This window comes from Dermacentor variabilis, chromosome 2 (assembly GCF_050947875.1).
Source record: "Dermacentor variabilis isolate Ectoservices chromosome 2, ASM5094787v1, whole genome shotgun sequence".
Lineage (NCBI taxonomy): Eukaryota > Metazoa > Arthropoda > Arachnida > Ixodida > Ixodidae > Dermacentor > Dermacentor variabilis.
In genome coordinates, this window is record NC_134569.1 from 248,767,785 (window position 1) to 248,784,111 (window position 16,327).

At 44.4% G+C, this 16,327-nt stretch overlaps 1 protein-coding gene across 1 annotated transcript in view; it reads right to left on the reverse strand.

Moving 5' to 3' along the window:
* Positions 1-202: 202 nt before the first annotated feature.
* The window catches only part of Lrch (Leucine-rich-repeats and calponin homology domain protein), a 246,742-nt gene continuing 230,617 nt past the window's right edge, over positions 203-16,327 (reverse strand). Inside the window, exon 15 of the mRNA XM_075682826.1 lies at positions 203-1,103. Within this exon, the coding sequence (XP_075538941.1) occupies positions 999-1,103 (105 nt within the window). The 3' untranslated portion in view covers positions 203-998. The remainder of the gene's footprint in view (positions 1,104-16,327) is intronic.

Below are 16,327 nucleotides of genomic sequence, written 5' to 3' on the forward strand. Positions count from 1 at the left end.
AGGTAATTAAACTGAACATAAACAAACTGTTTCAATATCAAATGAAGGTTGCATGCTTCTTAATTGTGCCCCTCAATATCAGAAGCAGCATACAGCACACACAAAAAAAAAGCGCTTAGGAAATGTTGCCCAAGTTTAAATTACTGCAAAGTCAAAGCGACACAAGCGATGTCGTTACAACAACAACAGCCTTGTTACAACAGCCTTGTTACTGCACATACCAACCATGTTACTGTTGGGCTGTTTCATCGCACGCTGACACGAGCCCGCCAAATGCGCTTAAGTAGGAGCACTTGGTAGCATGTGACATTTCTGTGTATACTGCTGGCTCATTCATGTTCAAATCTTGCAGAGAGGTAGCATTTTGTGGTGCATGCAGTTTGGTACAATGTTTGAGTGCACCATATGACTGCCCAGAATAAATTATTAGTACATGCCTGTGGTGACATCTCCCAAAAAAGAAAGTGTAGAATTAGCACAATTATTATGACGCTGCCATTTTTCGCTGTGAAAAAAAAAAAAAACAAGTTGTGCATTTCATTTTACCCAAAAATAAGTGGCACCACCCTTACATTGCAGCAAAACTGGCACTTTCTTGACCAGCATCAGTGCAGGTCATGAAGACTTCTAGTTTATTCTGCACAACACAAGTGAGATCTGCCCAACAACCTCATATTAAACTGCATGCACCACAAAAGGTCATCTCTGTGCAAAATGTCAGCATCAAATGTGTCAGCAGTCTGGCTGGAAGAGCTCTGTATAGATAATACTCCTATGCCAGCATTTGGTATATAACTTCATATCACAGTGCCGGTAACTACACACACCGTTTTCAAATGCACTGCTAAGTGCTGCGCTGCTCTGTCTGTGCTTCCCTCAATCTTTTTTTCTTGTTCCGTCATTGGCTGAGACTGGCTAACACAACGTAGACAGGAGGTGGGTTGACGGTGCAAAATCACACTGCATGACAGGGGGGCTGAAGTGTGGGACTAGAAGGGTCAGTGCTTGTTGCGACTGGCAACCCGAAAGAGCTCCTGTACGGTGACAGCAACGCGCACCAGGCCTCGCTCTTCGAGCACGTCTTGGGCCGAGCAGGTGGCTTCCTGAAAGACAGTAAAAGAGCACCAGTCAGCACCTAATGCTCAGAGGGCAGTGGCACCAAATCATGTTGTTGCTTTCTGAACAGTAGATAGACAGTGTGCCCGTTGTTGTTTTGATCGCACGTGTGTTTAGTGCTGGGTCGCCCGTATTTGTATTTCCACAGTCTTGCCAAGTTCTCACATGACTGGCTGCATTGCACTGCCCTAGCACAGCCCAAGGACTGACGGGCAAACAGAAAACACACGGACACCGACACTAGATTTCAACTAATGCTTTTTAATACCTTGTGAAAGAAACGTAAGCTAGGAAATGTGTTGACAACATTTTTGCTCAAGAGATGCAATGAGAAATTTTTATACTTTTTGTGAACTTGTGGTACACAATAATTGTATGTCGGTACTTCTTTTGGCTAAGGTGATCCAGCAGTATCTGAAACAAGTCACGCCTTTTACACAGTGAAGTGGTGTTTTTTACTTACACATTCCATGTGCTTAAGCCAGCAACAGCAATTGAAACAGGCTTCAATAAAGGCAATTATTGATTTTGCAGTAGTATCGAAAGTTGGGCGAGTTGGTGTTGGTTCATTCTTGGATCAGGGTGAAAACAGTGGATGTTAAATGGCAAAACAGCGCTGTATGCTACTCAACTATACCACACCACAAGACTCACTGATAACCAAGACGATTATTGAGAGCCATTCCAAAGTAAGTGTGGTGGCCCGAGAGTACAATTAGCCAGATCCCTCTATCTCATGGCCAACAGCTTATGGCCCATATTTGCAAAGAACATAACTATACTCTAGAAAAGCTATGAGACGACTATACCACTCTGCCAAGTCCATCCAAAATGCTAACGAGATGCCAAGTAGTATTCAAAAGAAAGCACAAACTGGTACACTCCTCACAGAAAACATTAAGCATAAGTTCTATAGATTACCATGTAAACCTAAATACTCAAAATGTGGAGCACACTCCAATAGCATAAGCATTTTCTGGGAATGCCATGCCATGCCCCCCAGTATTTCAACATATTTTTCACTGAAACTGGCAGTCGGCTGATGAAGCTGTAAGTGAAGGCGTTGTTGGATTTGCCAGAAAGAAAAATCTAGGCATCAGTATCAGTGCTATAGACCTTTTTCAAACGGCCAGTAAGAAAGTAAATATCCTATCAGTGCTGCGGCTGCATGCACAGCCAAGCTGCTTTCCTCCTCTCTGCCTTGTATAAGCCGGCATTAATATGTTTTCAATGTCTTGTGTTGTCAGGGTGTGCAGCATTTCAAAGCAACTCTAGCTAATTATTAGCACACAGTTCACAATGTTGGGTCGTTCTAGATACACGGGAAACCACTGTGCAGACTTGGGCTGCTGCATAACTGTAGCAGAATTGGTAGTAATTGTTACAGTGATGGTGGCAATTGGTAGTGATGATGATGATGATGTGTGGTTTTATGGCGCATGTGCCAATAACGGATAAGAGCGCCAATCAATGGTCTGATGTAGTCGATGATGTAGTCAATGACGAATGGTAAATTTATAGATATTGTCACATGGAGTGACGTATGAAGAACACAGTAGCAATACTGTGAAAGAGGAAACTAAGTTTTATTAGGCAAACCTGTGCCCACAAAAACAGGCTACACTTAAAGAACGGTGACAACAGCGAAGACAGTCAGCGATCGTCAGAATCTGATCAGTGGGTCAAGCGCGTCGGCTTTTATAGATCAGTCGCTGAACGTTCCAGAGTAACCGCTGGGACCCGCGTGCCTTCCACAAAGTTCTACACCATTTGCGTCGTGCATACATGCAATCAGATTACACAAGGTTCAGCAACAACAGACAGCTGATAGAAGCATCGATAACATTCCAGAAACTTCCGACACATGTAGACGCATCCTGCGCTTAGCGATAACATTTCTTAGACGTTAATAATAATAACAGAAACGTTATTGCAATGGAAAATATTTGAAGAAGGGGTGGTCGGAGCCTCTCAGTCCAGGGCCCCACTGGCCTCTGCCGCCTGCCTGACCTGGCTAATTAAGGACTTTTGTCCTGCCAGGTCGAAGCCGGTGAGCTGTGCCTCCCACTGCTCCATTGTGTTACTAGTATTTGGCCTATGAGGGTGCATAGTGCACTCCCAGGTTATATTTATTAGGCTAGGTATGCCACCACACCAAGGACGGTTGGCCCTCTAACGAGTGGGATACATGGCGTTTAGCAATATTAAATGGGGGAATACCCCGGTCTGTATTTTACGCCGATTGGCGGCCTCTTCCCCGCTAAGTTGTGGGTGAGGCGGTGGGTATTTTCTGCGGACCCCGCGCTGATGAGCAAGGATGTCTTTGGCATTTAAATTGGTGGAATTTTGTGAGGGATAGTGCAGGTTGTTGGGGTTAGAAGAGGACGCCGTCGCTCAGTTAGTGAACCCTCGAGCTAACGCGTTAGCCTTTTCGTTCCCCTGTACCCCCGCGTGGCCTGGGCACCAGAGTAGGCGATGATGGTGGTTGAAGGATTTGGGGATTATCGCAAGGCTAGCCACAGTCACGTGCCCCTTGAGAAACATGCGACATGTCTCCTGGGAGTCTGTGACCATGACCGAGTCCCTCTGCGAACGCTCCGCATGAGCGAGTGTGATCGCCACTGCTAAAAGCACTCACCCATAAAAGATAAACAAGTTCACGTGTCAATATCGTGTAGCTGTATAGAGGCCTAGAAACTATCACTGTAAAGTGAGTAAAATATATGTGTTAAAAGAATGACAATGCCTGGTGAGGTGTGCTACTGACATGAGAGATATGATTTGAATAAGTTGATATACTGAAAAGCATCAACATCAGTAGCACTACTGCCTTGTTGAGGCCCTCAAACGTAAGAGCCTGAAGGCGCATGCTCTACAAAACTCTGCTATCGCAGCAGAAGCGTTTGGTGGGAAGATGTGTCACGAATCCTGTGGGCTAATTACATGTAACACAAATTCATTCAAGAAATTTAAGACAGCTTTGGTTCTCAAAAACAATTCTGCGCCAAGAAACATTGCTAGATGGAGAAGAGTATGCTGTTGATAAGCTGCAGGAAAGTGCTTGCTTAGCTCAGCTTCTGTTTCCTGGCACTCCAGCAAGACATGGAGTACAGTCAGCCGCTTGCCACATCTACCACAAATGGGAGGTCCACCGCTGGTCAATACGTAAGAATGGGTCCCCTATGTGTGCCCTAGTCTCAATCAACAAAACAGGGCATCAGTTTGTCGCGCCTTTGTTATTGGTGGCCAATTACTTAAACATGGGTTGATTCGATGGAGCTTATTCGAGGTTTCTTTGTCCCAAATGAATCGCCAATAATGTATGAGCTTTTTCTGTAAATATGTCTTCAAATCTGTTGCAGGAATAGCTACAGAAGATTCACTGGCTTTCGTTGTTGTGGACGTAGCAATTCTATCTGCAAGCATATTACCCGCAACTCCTCTATGGTCGGGCACCCAGCATAAAATGACATGTTGATTAGATGCATACGTAGTGCAGAGAAACAAGAATGGATCATTAACTACATCGTTTTTTTTAATGCCTTTGCAGAGATATTAAAGATTTGACATCTACAGGGTGTCTACCAAGTTGACATTTCCAAATTCCCTGAGTTTTCCAGGTTTTCCCTGAGCACCTTTGCAAAATTCCCTGAATGAGCCGGAACTTTCTTTTATGTCAAGACAGGCTGACACCATGTTGCCCGATGCAGTCACTCTCTAGTAAGCACATTGAAACAAAAAGATGGCTTAATCCAGTTTGAATAGTAAGGAGTAATATCTATTTTACTTAAAAAGAAAATAGAACGAAGGTGTTAGTAAAATGCACAGCGAAAAAAATTATACACCCCATTCCAAACTGAGTCGGACATATGCAAATATGAATGAAAAGGCGATGCATACATAAGTAAATATTTTTGAATATGGGCTATTTCTATCAACTGATAGCAAACTCATCGGTATGAGGCCTGAATTTTGTCACAACTAACATTCTCTCTCAGCAGCTTGGAAGTCAACCTCAACTGACCTGACATACTCTCAGCCCGTACACAACCTCTCAGTGTTGGGTTTCACTGCCTTAAAGAGTTCATTTTTGTTTGTATGAGGGATACCTGCATCTCGGCGTCAGCCAACACTTTGTTTTTTGAGATCAAGTTCCTTCAAAAAGGCGACGGCATGTTTCCTGTTAATTCCTTAGTGAGTCGGTCCTTTCTGTTCTCATCCTCCTTCTGCCATGCGTTCACCCCATGGATCATTTGAAGCATCCTCTTTGTCAGTTGTGCAGTCAACGTCCGATTTTTCAGACTCCCTTGGGGCCACAAAAAACATGCGAAAAATCGGGCAGTCCGAAAAAAATGAATGCATGTCTTTAACTGCCCTTAAGGGCTAAAATTGTCACGGGCACGTCCAAAAAAGCTCTTAAGGCATGCCGGTACACTTATTAGGCATATCGGTGCTCGTACTGTGACAGGAGACGGGGGTGCACGCGTGTATAATTAAGGAATACATACTCTGTCCCGTGACAATTGCCCCTTCCCACGCTTGTTATGCTCCACCGCGTAACACTGCTGTACTGAGGCGAAGCTAACTTTCGGAGACTGGCATTACGCAACGCGCTGTGCTCTGCGAGCTTCGAAGCCGATCGCGAGGATTACAAGGGCGGAGTCGGTGCAATTGCTGACAGCGGCCAATTCTTCCAATGAAAAGCACGGCACCGCACGGCAACGTAGAAGCAGCTAGGCCTAACGTTGCTGCGTGGTGGTGGCTACGGCTGCCAGCGGATCTGCGTGCGAGAGTGCCGGTTCGAGGCGGCGAGATAATCAAAATGGCGGCGGTGGTGGCTTTGATTCACGACCTACTGTATAAGGGACTCCGGCTCGGGACTAGCGAAACCTACGGGAGAATGAAGTGCGGGAGCGCTCGGACCTCGGCTAGCGCGGAAAGTGCGCACCAGACCTTATTGGCACCACAGCACTAACCAACGTTTTAGCAGACAATGAGGGGAAAAAAAAAGAAGCTCTAAGGGATTACACTATTTAGTTTGAATTAGTAGTTTAAAATTTAAAAAGTAGTTTAAAATTTCATTGCACTGCACAGCGAAGATACCAAATATCTGGAGCATGTATCGCATGTATGGACGCGCATTTCTCTAACCGCACCCTGTCAATAATGTGAAATGCCGAGTTTACTGCAGCTCCTCTGCGAATTTTTACCGTCATCGCCGTACTCCTGAAGGCAGGGCCGGAGCGTTTCGGGCGTTGCTGTGAGGGTGAGCACTGGCGGCCTCTACCGGCACGCTTGGTCCCTACTCAATGATCACGTGGTATTTCTTCGGCCGCGCGCTGCCGTAGGTGACCACGGGATGCGCAGGTCGCCCTTTATACAGTAGGTCGTGCTTTGATTAATGCCATTTCAGACCTGCAGTCACGGCAATATACATTGACTACATGGAGTACATGGTGGTGCTGCAAAGACGTGCGAATTATAGGGCATGTCCGAAAAATCGGGCGTCTGGAAAATCGGCCGTTAACTACTCTGGCAATACCTCGTGCCGATGACACGGCGTTAAAGACGATTCGTTGCGATTCCTCTGTTACTGGAGCAAGCATTATCAAGACTTTCGTTCCCTTTCAATAAAGTTACAGCTAATTTTCCCTGATAGAAGCACAAATTCCCTGAGTTTTCCGTGAGTATTTTCAGACTACTCAAATTCCCTGAGAATTCCCGGTTGGTAGACACCCTGCATGATTTAGCGAGTCCGTAAATATAATTGCTTTTTGTATTTGTATTTTTTTTGTGTGCTTCACAGCCGACCATAGTGCATAGGCCTCAGCCGTAAAGAAACTTGTTTCCAGATGGAGAACATCAGACTCCGAGAAGGATGGACCTACAGCGGCATAAGACTAGCCGGCATGAGATCATGATGTGTCGGTGCAATACTCGGGGCACTAGTTTTTTGCCTGAAGTTGAAGAAAGCGTTCCTCTGGAGTGTGCTTAATGATGTGTCGCATTCTGTGAGCTGCCCCTGCCACTGTGGTAACCTCTTTGTTGGAGGCATGAGACAATGTTATCCCCACTTCTTTGCCGAGACCCCGCATATGCAACGAGAAAGGCTCTCTCGCTGCAGGTCGATTATGAAAAAATGTGGCACATGTCACATTGTTTACACTTGAGTGAGGAAGATGTTTGGGGTTCGAGTGTGTACTTTCAAAAAGTATGTGGAACTAGTGTACAACCTTTGCAGTTGGAGTGAGCACTCATTGGATTCTACATAGACTTTACAGGGCTTGTTCTTAAGGCTGCTATGGCCAGTCAGATGCCTAGATAATGTACAGGATTGAGCATTTTTAGGGTACTCAATATAGCAGATGGGTAAACTAGGGCATTGTAGTTCCAAGCACGAACATGCAAGACTTTTGTATACGTCAACAAGGCAATTCCTATCAATGCCCCATGTTGTGTGTGCTAGAATTTTCAGTAGGTTCATTGCCTTTAAGCATTTTACCTTTAGGTGCTTAATGTCGGGAACAAAGGTTAGTTTGGAATCAAGTATGAGGCCTAAGAACCTACGCTCAGCTGTTACAGGTATGGGCTCTCCATAACCTTTGAAGAGGGGGTTCTGGGACTAGCCCCCTCTTTCTTGTGAAAACAACATAGAAACTTTTCTGGGGGTTAATTTTGAACCCATTTTCGTCCGCCCACTTAAACAACTTGTTCAAGCCATGCTTTGCCTGCATCTCATGCACTGTAAGGTTACAGGACTTGAATCCTATTTGTACATTGTCGACATAGACGGAATAAAAATGGCTGGCGGTAGTGAACCTAGGAGTGTGTTCAGCTTCATGATAAAAAGCGTGCAGCCCAGCACACCTCCCTGGGGTACACCAGTTTCTTGCTTGATGGGACGGGACAACACATTGCCAATTTTGATGCAAAAAGTACGATCAGCCAAATAGCTTTCTATTACATTCAGCATGTTCCCACGGATGCCCATTACCGACAGGTCTCGCAGGATTCTGTAACACCCCGTGGTGTCCTATGCTTTTTCCACATCGAGAAATGTGGATAAAAATAATTGTTTACGTACGTATGTGTCTCAAATGTTCGCTTTGACGTGCACAAGATGGTCGGTGGATAAAAATAATTGTTTACGTATGTATGTGTCTCAAATGTTCGCTTCGACGTGCACAAGATGGTCGGTTGCAAACCGGCCTTCTATGAAACTGCATTGATAATGATCAAGCATTTTGCTGCATTCAAGGAAATATAGAAGACAAGGAATGATCAATTTCTCAAATAGTCTACTAAGACAACTTGTAAGCACTATAGGGCGGCAGCTTGAGCCCACGGATATGATTTTTTCTTGTTTCAAAGCAGGGACCAGAATCGTTTCTTTCTATACGGATGGAAGGCATCCAGCAGCCCAAATATTGTTGAAAAGTGCGAGTATGTCAGTTGTGTATCGGTGTGTACGTTTTTATTTATGTCATACGCGACTCTGTCAGGTCCCAGTGCAGAGCTCTTGCATGTGATAGAGGCAGCTCTCAACTCGACAATACTGAAAGGACGATTATATGGTTTGTTTGCTGGCATTTACGTACGAATTGCTTGCATTCCTTTATTTCTTTGCACCCCCCCTCCCCCCCATTTCAGGAAGGCTTCTGAATAATGTACTGACCCTGACAAACGCTCAAAGTGCTCCTCAAGAAAGTATGCCTGTTCATGTAAGGTGTAGTTTGTCAAAGGCAACATATGGATTTGTTGCTCCTTTAGCTTTCTTAAGTCATTCCGCACTTTCGCCTCCTGTGTGTATGACCTTATACCTGAGAGGAACCTCACCCAGCTTTCTCTCTTTGCCTGATGTCGTGAATGCCTTCCCTGTGATTTTGTGTTTAAATGCGATTTTATGAGATTTTCTGCATTTGGCAATCTACACAGTATGCCCCATGCTTTTCTCTGCCACTTTTGTGCATCTCTGCAGTCTTCATTTCACCAGGGAACACATCTTTTAAATGAAGCACCATTCGTTTGTTATAATATTTTCAGCTGCATCGATAGTAAACGTGGTAAAATATGCTACAGCATCATCTATACTAAAATTGTTTATAAAATCTTGTGGTAAACAATTTATTTTCTAGAATGCTCCCAGCCAGCCGAAGCTAACTTCTATCGAGGAATATGGGGAGGGTTGTCATCCTGTGTTATTAAGTTTAAAGTTACAGGAAAGTGGTCATTTCCAAAAGTATTGTTGACGACATTCCATTCCAGGTCAGGGAGAAAAGAGGCAGAGCCAATTGCTAGATCTGTCGATGTATGGAAATTGTATTGGAAGCTGTAGCAAGTGGGCTTCTTACACAGACATGCACCAGAGGTCAGAAGGAAATCTTCCTCGAGTCACAACAGGAGCCTCTCCACAAAGTGTTGTGAGCACTAAAATCACCCACTAATATGTAGGGTTCTGGCAGTTAATCTATGAGGTCATAAAAATCTGCTTTTCTGAGTTGACAGTTAGTAGGTGTGTATATGGAACAGACAGTAACCAAATGATTAAAAAGAACTGCCTGCAGTGACACTGCCTCAAGGGGTGTCTAAAGGGCTACATGTTGACAAGCAACAGACTTGTCCGCAACGATCGCTACACCGCTGGACGAGGCGCAAGTCTCATTATGGTCCTTTCGGAAGATGACGTATTGTACAAGAACGCTTTTATGAGTAGAATTTAGATGTGTCTCTTGAACACGTAGCAACTTTGGATCATGTTTAGGTAGCAGTTCTTTAACACCATCGAGATTGTGGACGAAACCTCTCACATTCCAATATATTTGTGCAGCCACAGTGATGGTGTTTATTTCTGTGAATTTAAGAGTGGAAAACCATGCTAGCCCAGCGGGCCTTTTTCAGGCCCTGTGATGCAGGGTTTGTCTTTCTTGGTGCCCTCCAGGGAGCTGTGCCGATCTTCCGCATGTGATACGTCGATGCAGTTGATGTATCCTCTACTGCCCGCTTGTGCGGGGTACTCCCGGGTGTTTCAGGCATCTCTGACCAAGCAAAGCACCTCGCAGGCCTTCGCCTGCTGGCTTGGTAGGTGGCAGAGCAGTACAGGCTGCTTCTGCTGCGGGAAGAAGGGATGGCACTACTGCCGTTCCACTCGGTGTGGTGCAGACGGTTGCCAAGAACCATTGTGCCACTGCCCCCTGTCGTGACACTTCGGCACACGAAGTTCCATGTACAAATGAGTCGCTTGCGCGCCTCTTTAAAAGAAATATTGTCTTTTACTTTCAGGGTTATTACCTCCTTTTCCTTCTTCCAAGACCTGGAGTATGCTGGGTGGCCACCATCGCAGTTCGTGCAGTGAGGTGTGTTATCACAGTTATCATACAGGCATATTTGTATCATATTTGTGAGAAGTGAACTTTGCACAGGTGAGGTGGCCTTGGCAGCTCCAAGAGCCATGGCCGAATCGTTGGCATTGGAAGCAGTGACGTGGGTTAGGTATGTATGGTCTAACATGGATCTTCGTATAGCCTGTTTCGATGTATTCACGTAGTGTGCTAGTACAGAAAGTCAAGATGAGGTGTTTAGTTGGGATTTCCTTGTTGTCTCGTTCGATCTTAATTCGTTCGACCTTCATAACATGTTACTCCTTTTATCCCTCAAGAAGCTGTTTTGGTCAAATCTAACAGGTCTTGTTCGGATATTAGTTCTCGTGTGCTGTTCAGAGAATGGTGTGGGCTTACTGTGACTGGAGTGTTTCACAGTTCAACAAGTTCTGACAATTTCTGGTGCTGACGTTTGTCATAAATTTCCAGCAAGAGATCACCGGTGGCCCTTTTCGTGATCTTGTAACCGGGACATACAGTAAAACCTCGTTAAACCATACCTGCTTAAGAAGCAGTAGTTTCGTTTTAAAGGTAGTAAAGTCAAATCCCTGACTCAGCGGCCATTGAACATAATGTGTTTTGTATCTGCATAAACCGTACCAGCTTATTGCATACATATCGGTTGAAACGTAGCGTTTCCACTTTTCGTCGTGCAAACACGGCGGTGCGTCGTTTCCATCGGGCGGCCCAGCAGAACAACAAGCCTCAGAGATCGAAACAACAGTCCAAGCGCCCTGTGTGTTTGCGCGTGAAGCCACATCAACTTATTTTGGCGCCATGGCAAAGAGCATTGTGGCATCGTGCAAGCGAGAAATCGCGTCATGCCGAAGCTGGGATAAAAAAGACGCTGGGTGCTCAGCATCGAATAAAAATTAGACATTGTGCATGCTGTCGAACGTGACATGAAAAGTCGGCGCTGGCATGTGACAGGGGTCTGCTGTTGACTACAGTGTGTGGCATTTGGAATGCGAACAAGTTGCTTGGCAATGCTGCAGCGACCGCGAAGAGATGTCGGCTACGAGGTTCAACTTTTCGTCGTTGTTGCCGAAGTGTGGACTAGCGACAGTGATGAGGACGACACGGAAAGCGACAGCACGGGCGATTCAGGCCCGGCACTGGCAGAAGCTGTGCGTTACATCAGCCTCATGAATGCAATCGTCGTGACAAGAACAGGGCACGATAACGCAACTATTCCAAACGAAAAGTATTCCGAACTACGGCACCCAGCAATGAAAAAGGCACCCTGGAACTTCTGCAGCACTATTGCGCGCTTGCACGAAGAATACGTAACGCCAACAAGAAATCTGCCATGCGAGTGTTTGCCGAGAAGAGGGGGCTGGCTGAAAAGCTGGCACGCAGCTTCAGTAAGTTTGAGGCTTCTGTCATCGTGCTAGGTTGCGGCGGCATCAAACGAAAATAACATTTTTGTGGCGCGAAGTGACTAAATATTGCATGTTTCTTTTTTCCTTTCATCGCACTCTCTCTCAGTTCCGTTTTCAACAGGTAAGTGGGCGATCTTATGCAATTTTGGGTAAACAGTACTACCGTTTACGTACTTTTTCCAAGCTCTGGCCAACTATGGTTTAACGAGGTTTCACTGTAGCTTTTTAGTGAGATACTTCGCTAGTATAAATTAGTGACTTATAAATTATAAATAAGTGTTCTTGCAGTCTTTTCACAGTGAAGGACATGGTATTTGGGTAGACCACTTGGTGTTGTATGAAAAAGCTTAGAGAATCATCAATGCGCCCTTTTTTCAAAAAAGAGCGATCAGACAGTCAAGGAAAAGAGCTTAAAGCCATAAAGAGTTCATTTTATTTTGGCAATTATGCCAGCCACCCACCACCGAGCCCAACAAAGGGATGCTACGAGACCTGAAGGAATCGCAGACACCAGCTATATATAGCTACTATAACCTAACATATTATACCCAAGGTAGGATAAACTACACCAGGTTAAACCTTGCTGCCTGGAAAAATTGGAAGTAAAAGGAAGTGAGAACAAAACGGGAAGATTGAAAGTGAGAGATAAAGACAAAGATTGAAGAAGAGAACAGGAAAAAGCAACAATCGATTTCCCCTGGATGGGTCAGTCTGGATGTGCTGTCTAGATGAAGCTGAGACAAAGGGATGTATTGCTTTTGCCAAGGGGCCTTAAAGGCCAAAACACTCAGCACTGGCTCAACCTGTAGGATCCCCTTTTGCCCGGACACGGCTAAGCCACGCATGGTTAAACGCGGGAGAGTCCAACCCCTATGTGCTCGGGCCCATGGTGGCAACTAGTAGCAACTGAACCCATAACCTTCATGTAGTGCGAAGGTTGTGCATTGTGTTTTTGTCCTGTTTTGTTCACTTTAATTTATTATTTCTACATTTCAATTCAAACTACTAATAACTTCCCCTATGCTCTCCTTGGGCACATCAGCGGCTCCCCAACAAGCATGAACCCATTTCTGTATTTTGTGCAGATTGCACTTTTTGGCTCGGCTGGACTGACCGGCGCATCTACAGTAATGGAAAAGGGCATCATCGGATCGGCAGACACCATTGGAGGTGCCTGCACAGATGGGCTTCTTTGTTACCTCGGCAGCAGCTGTGACTAGGAGCATCCGCCCCCCAGTTAGATGTCATCGGAGCCGACGACTATAAGAAATGGGATGCACAACAGCTTCCTCAGTGGGCACGTCAGCGGCTCCCCAACAAGTATGAATCCATTTATGTATCTTGTGCAGGTTAGTAAGAGCCATTCGACTATCAAAACTAACAACCATTGTTTCATCCAGCTGATGTACTCCACTTGTCTAAACGGGTTGTGTTCTCTTGTGCAAGACGTTGCATTTTCATTGCTCATGCTGTGCAGTGACATAGAATTGAACCTCGGGCCGAGCACAGAGGAACTGTTGCGTCAAATACTTGATGGTCAAAAAACTATGCAAGCAAGACTTGACACTATCAAATCTAAGGTAGAAAATTCCACAGTAGCATTTACAGAACTTATGGCCAAAACTTCTAGCCTTGAGACAACCACAAATACCATGAAAAGTACACTGATCGGCCTCGAGGACAGGAGCAGGCGCAGTAATCCTCTCGTGTTCGGTTTACTGGAACGTACTGATGAAGCATTTCAATCACTAACAAATTCTGTGGTTTCCAAAATATTTTAGAATACGCTCGGGGTAAAGGTTTCAACAGTCTGAAGAATTCACAGAATCGGACAAAAGAAGCGAAACAAAAATAGGCCAGTGTGCTCAAACTAATTGACCATCGTGAAAAGATTGAAGTACTCAGAAACTTCTCTAAGCTAAAAGGAAAAGAAATGTCTATTGCTGATGACTTTTCTGCAGAAACTAGGGAAATAAGAAGGCATCTACGGGAAAGCAGTGCAAATATCAGAAAGGACGGCGAAAAAGTGAGGCTTGTACATGAGAAAATCGTTATGAACGGAGAAGTGTATGCCTAAGATGCTACTGAAATGAAAAGAATTCCTGTTCTAGCACCCATCAAAAAACCTAGGAAGAAATAGTGAACTTCTTCGGGTACCGAAAAAAGCTTCCGTTGCCTTAATCTAAATGCTCGCAGCATTGTAAACAAACTTTCCAACTTGCAAAGCATTGCAGTGGTGCATGAGTCACAGGTAACGATAATAACTGAAACTTGGTTGCACTCTGGTATCCTGGACTTCGAGATACTGCCACTAGGGTACAAAATATACAGGAAAGATTGAGATTCCCATGGAGGCGGAGTCGCTTTGTTGTTTCAAGACTGTTTACAAGTAAAAAGGTTACCTGATATTGCCGACACTGAATGCGTCATCGCGAAATTGTTTTTGGATGACTTCCATATTATAATTGGTGGTTTTTACCACCCACCACATTGCGATGCATTCTTCGATGCTCTGAATGAATTTTTGTGTACAACCGGCATACATTACAAGAATATCTTGCTTGCTGGTGATTTCAATGTCCCGTCAGTGGACTTGGTAAACTGATTTCCCTGATGCCTTTGACTCAACTGGTAAAACAACCGACTCGCACACAAAACACATTAGAACTCTTTCTTGTAAACGACCAAGTCCTCAATCATAATCCTAGTGTCGACATATTCCAGGGAATTTTGGATCATGGAATGATATGTGTTACACTAGAGCTAAATTTCAGATTTAAACCCTCTAAAAACCAGTACTTGATTCCCGACTTCTCCCGCGCTAGCAATGTCGACATACTTGATGCCTAAGAAAATAAATTTTCTGAATTTGCATTTCTTTCAGAATCTCACGTTGTGTTCATTGACAATTAATGGTGTTTCTTTAAAGAACTTGTTCACAACTGTATCGACACTTTCGTGCCCATAAAGCGGAAAATTGTATTTGAAATGAATCCATGGAAGACAAGAGACCTCGTATGACTTGGGCGAAAACTAAAGCAAGTAAGACAGCAACATAAAGCACGACCCTCAAAGCACAACCCTCATTGAAAAGCTAACCAATGTGCATCTACAGCTTAAAACTGGTATTTCGAAAGCTAAAGACCGTTATCAAAATGTTGCTTTAAAAAACTTTCTTCTGTCATCCCCGCATAGGTTCTGGCGGTACTTATTGCCGAAAAAAAACCCACGTGTTCGATATTTGTGTGGATTGTTTCATATTGACAGATAAACTGAAAATTGTGAATGCACTTAAATATTTTTGCTCTGTGTTCACGAATTATGATGGAAAGACACCGCACATAGCTGTTTTAAATGATATTCCACCCATCGGTGATCTCGACGTAAACGAAGCAGGTGTGCTGTCCTTGCTTCTTGATCTTGATAAAAAGTCACCAGGCGTTGAAGAAATACCCAATGCTTTTTTGGTGAGATACGCCGAATGGTGTGCCAAATATCTTTACATTAGTTATAATAAATCACATTCATGTGCAGAAGTCACACGTGATTGGAAACATGCAAAAATAATTCCCATTCCTAAATCAGATGACCATTCATTGCTCTCCTCATAACGTCCTATCTCCTTACTTTGTACTAACACATAATATTTAAGCACATCTCAGTCTTCATGGAAAGTAATGGCCTCTGCGACGCGTGACAGCACGGCTTCCGTCATGGTAAATCCACCATAACACAACTATTAGAAACAGTGCATGAAATTGCGGCAGCAACTACAGTAGACTCGCGATAATTCAAACTCTGATAATTCGTACTTTCGGTTAATTCAAACAAAAATCAAATTTTTGGTTGGTTCGCCATGTTTTCAATGTATTTTAAGGCCGCTTCATTCAAACACCGCAATTCGGTTAATTCGTACTTTTTGCTTGTCCATACCGGAACATTATCGGCTATCGTTGCCACCACTGGTGAAAAATCTGACTTCTTATATCACCACAACAGCGGAAAATGTTAAAATAAGCGCACTATGGCCTAAAAAAATAAAAGAAAGCGAACAAGAGCCTAACAAACAAACGTTCGAAACAAAAGCCTCCCGAAGGGCACATTGTTGCTCAACTTTCCGTGGCTTGCTAGCATGCTTGCTAGCCAGTTCAAAGCAGGAAGTTCGAAATTAAAACACATAACCCTCAAAACTTGTGGAAATGACGACTGTCCACTTGCATTTGTCAAAACGCTCAAAACTGATGTAAAAACAAAGAGCACGAGAAAAGGAAAAAAAAAAGGTGCGAAAGTGACGCGAGTAGCATCGGCCGATTCCGAATCACGTGACCGCTCGCGCTTTTCTTTCACTGGTCGGTCGCCCGCGTTGGTAGCATCATGTCTCCGCGGGGGAAGTACCGAACCCTTTCTGTGAAAGAAAAATTGGCAGCCAATAGAAGAAGTTGAGGCTGGAGC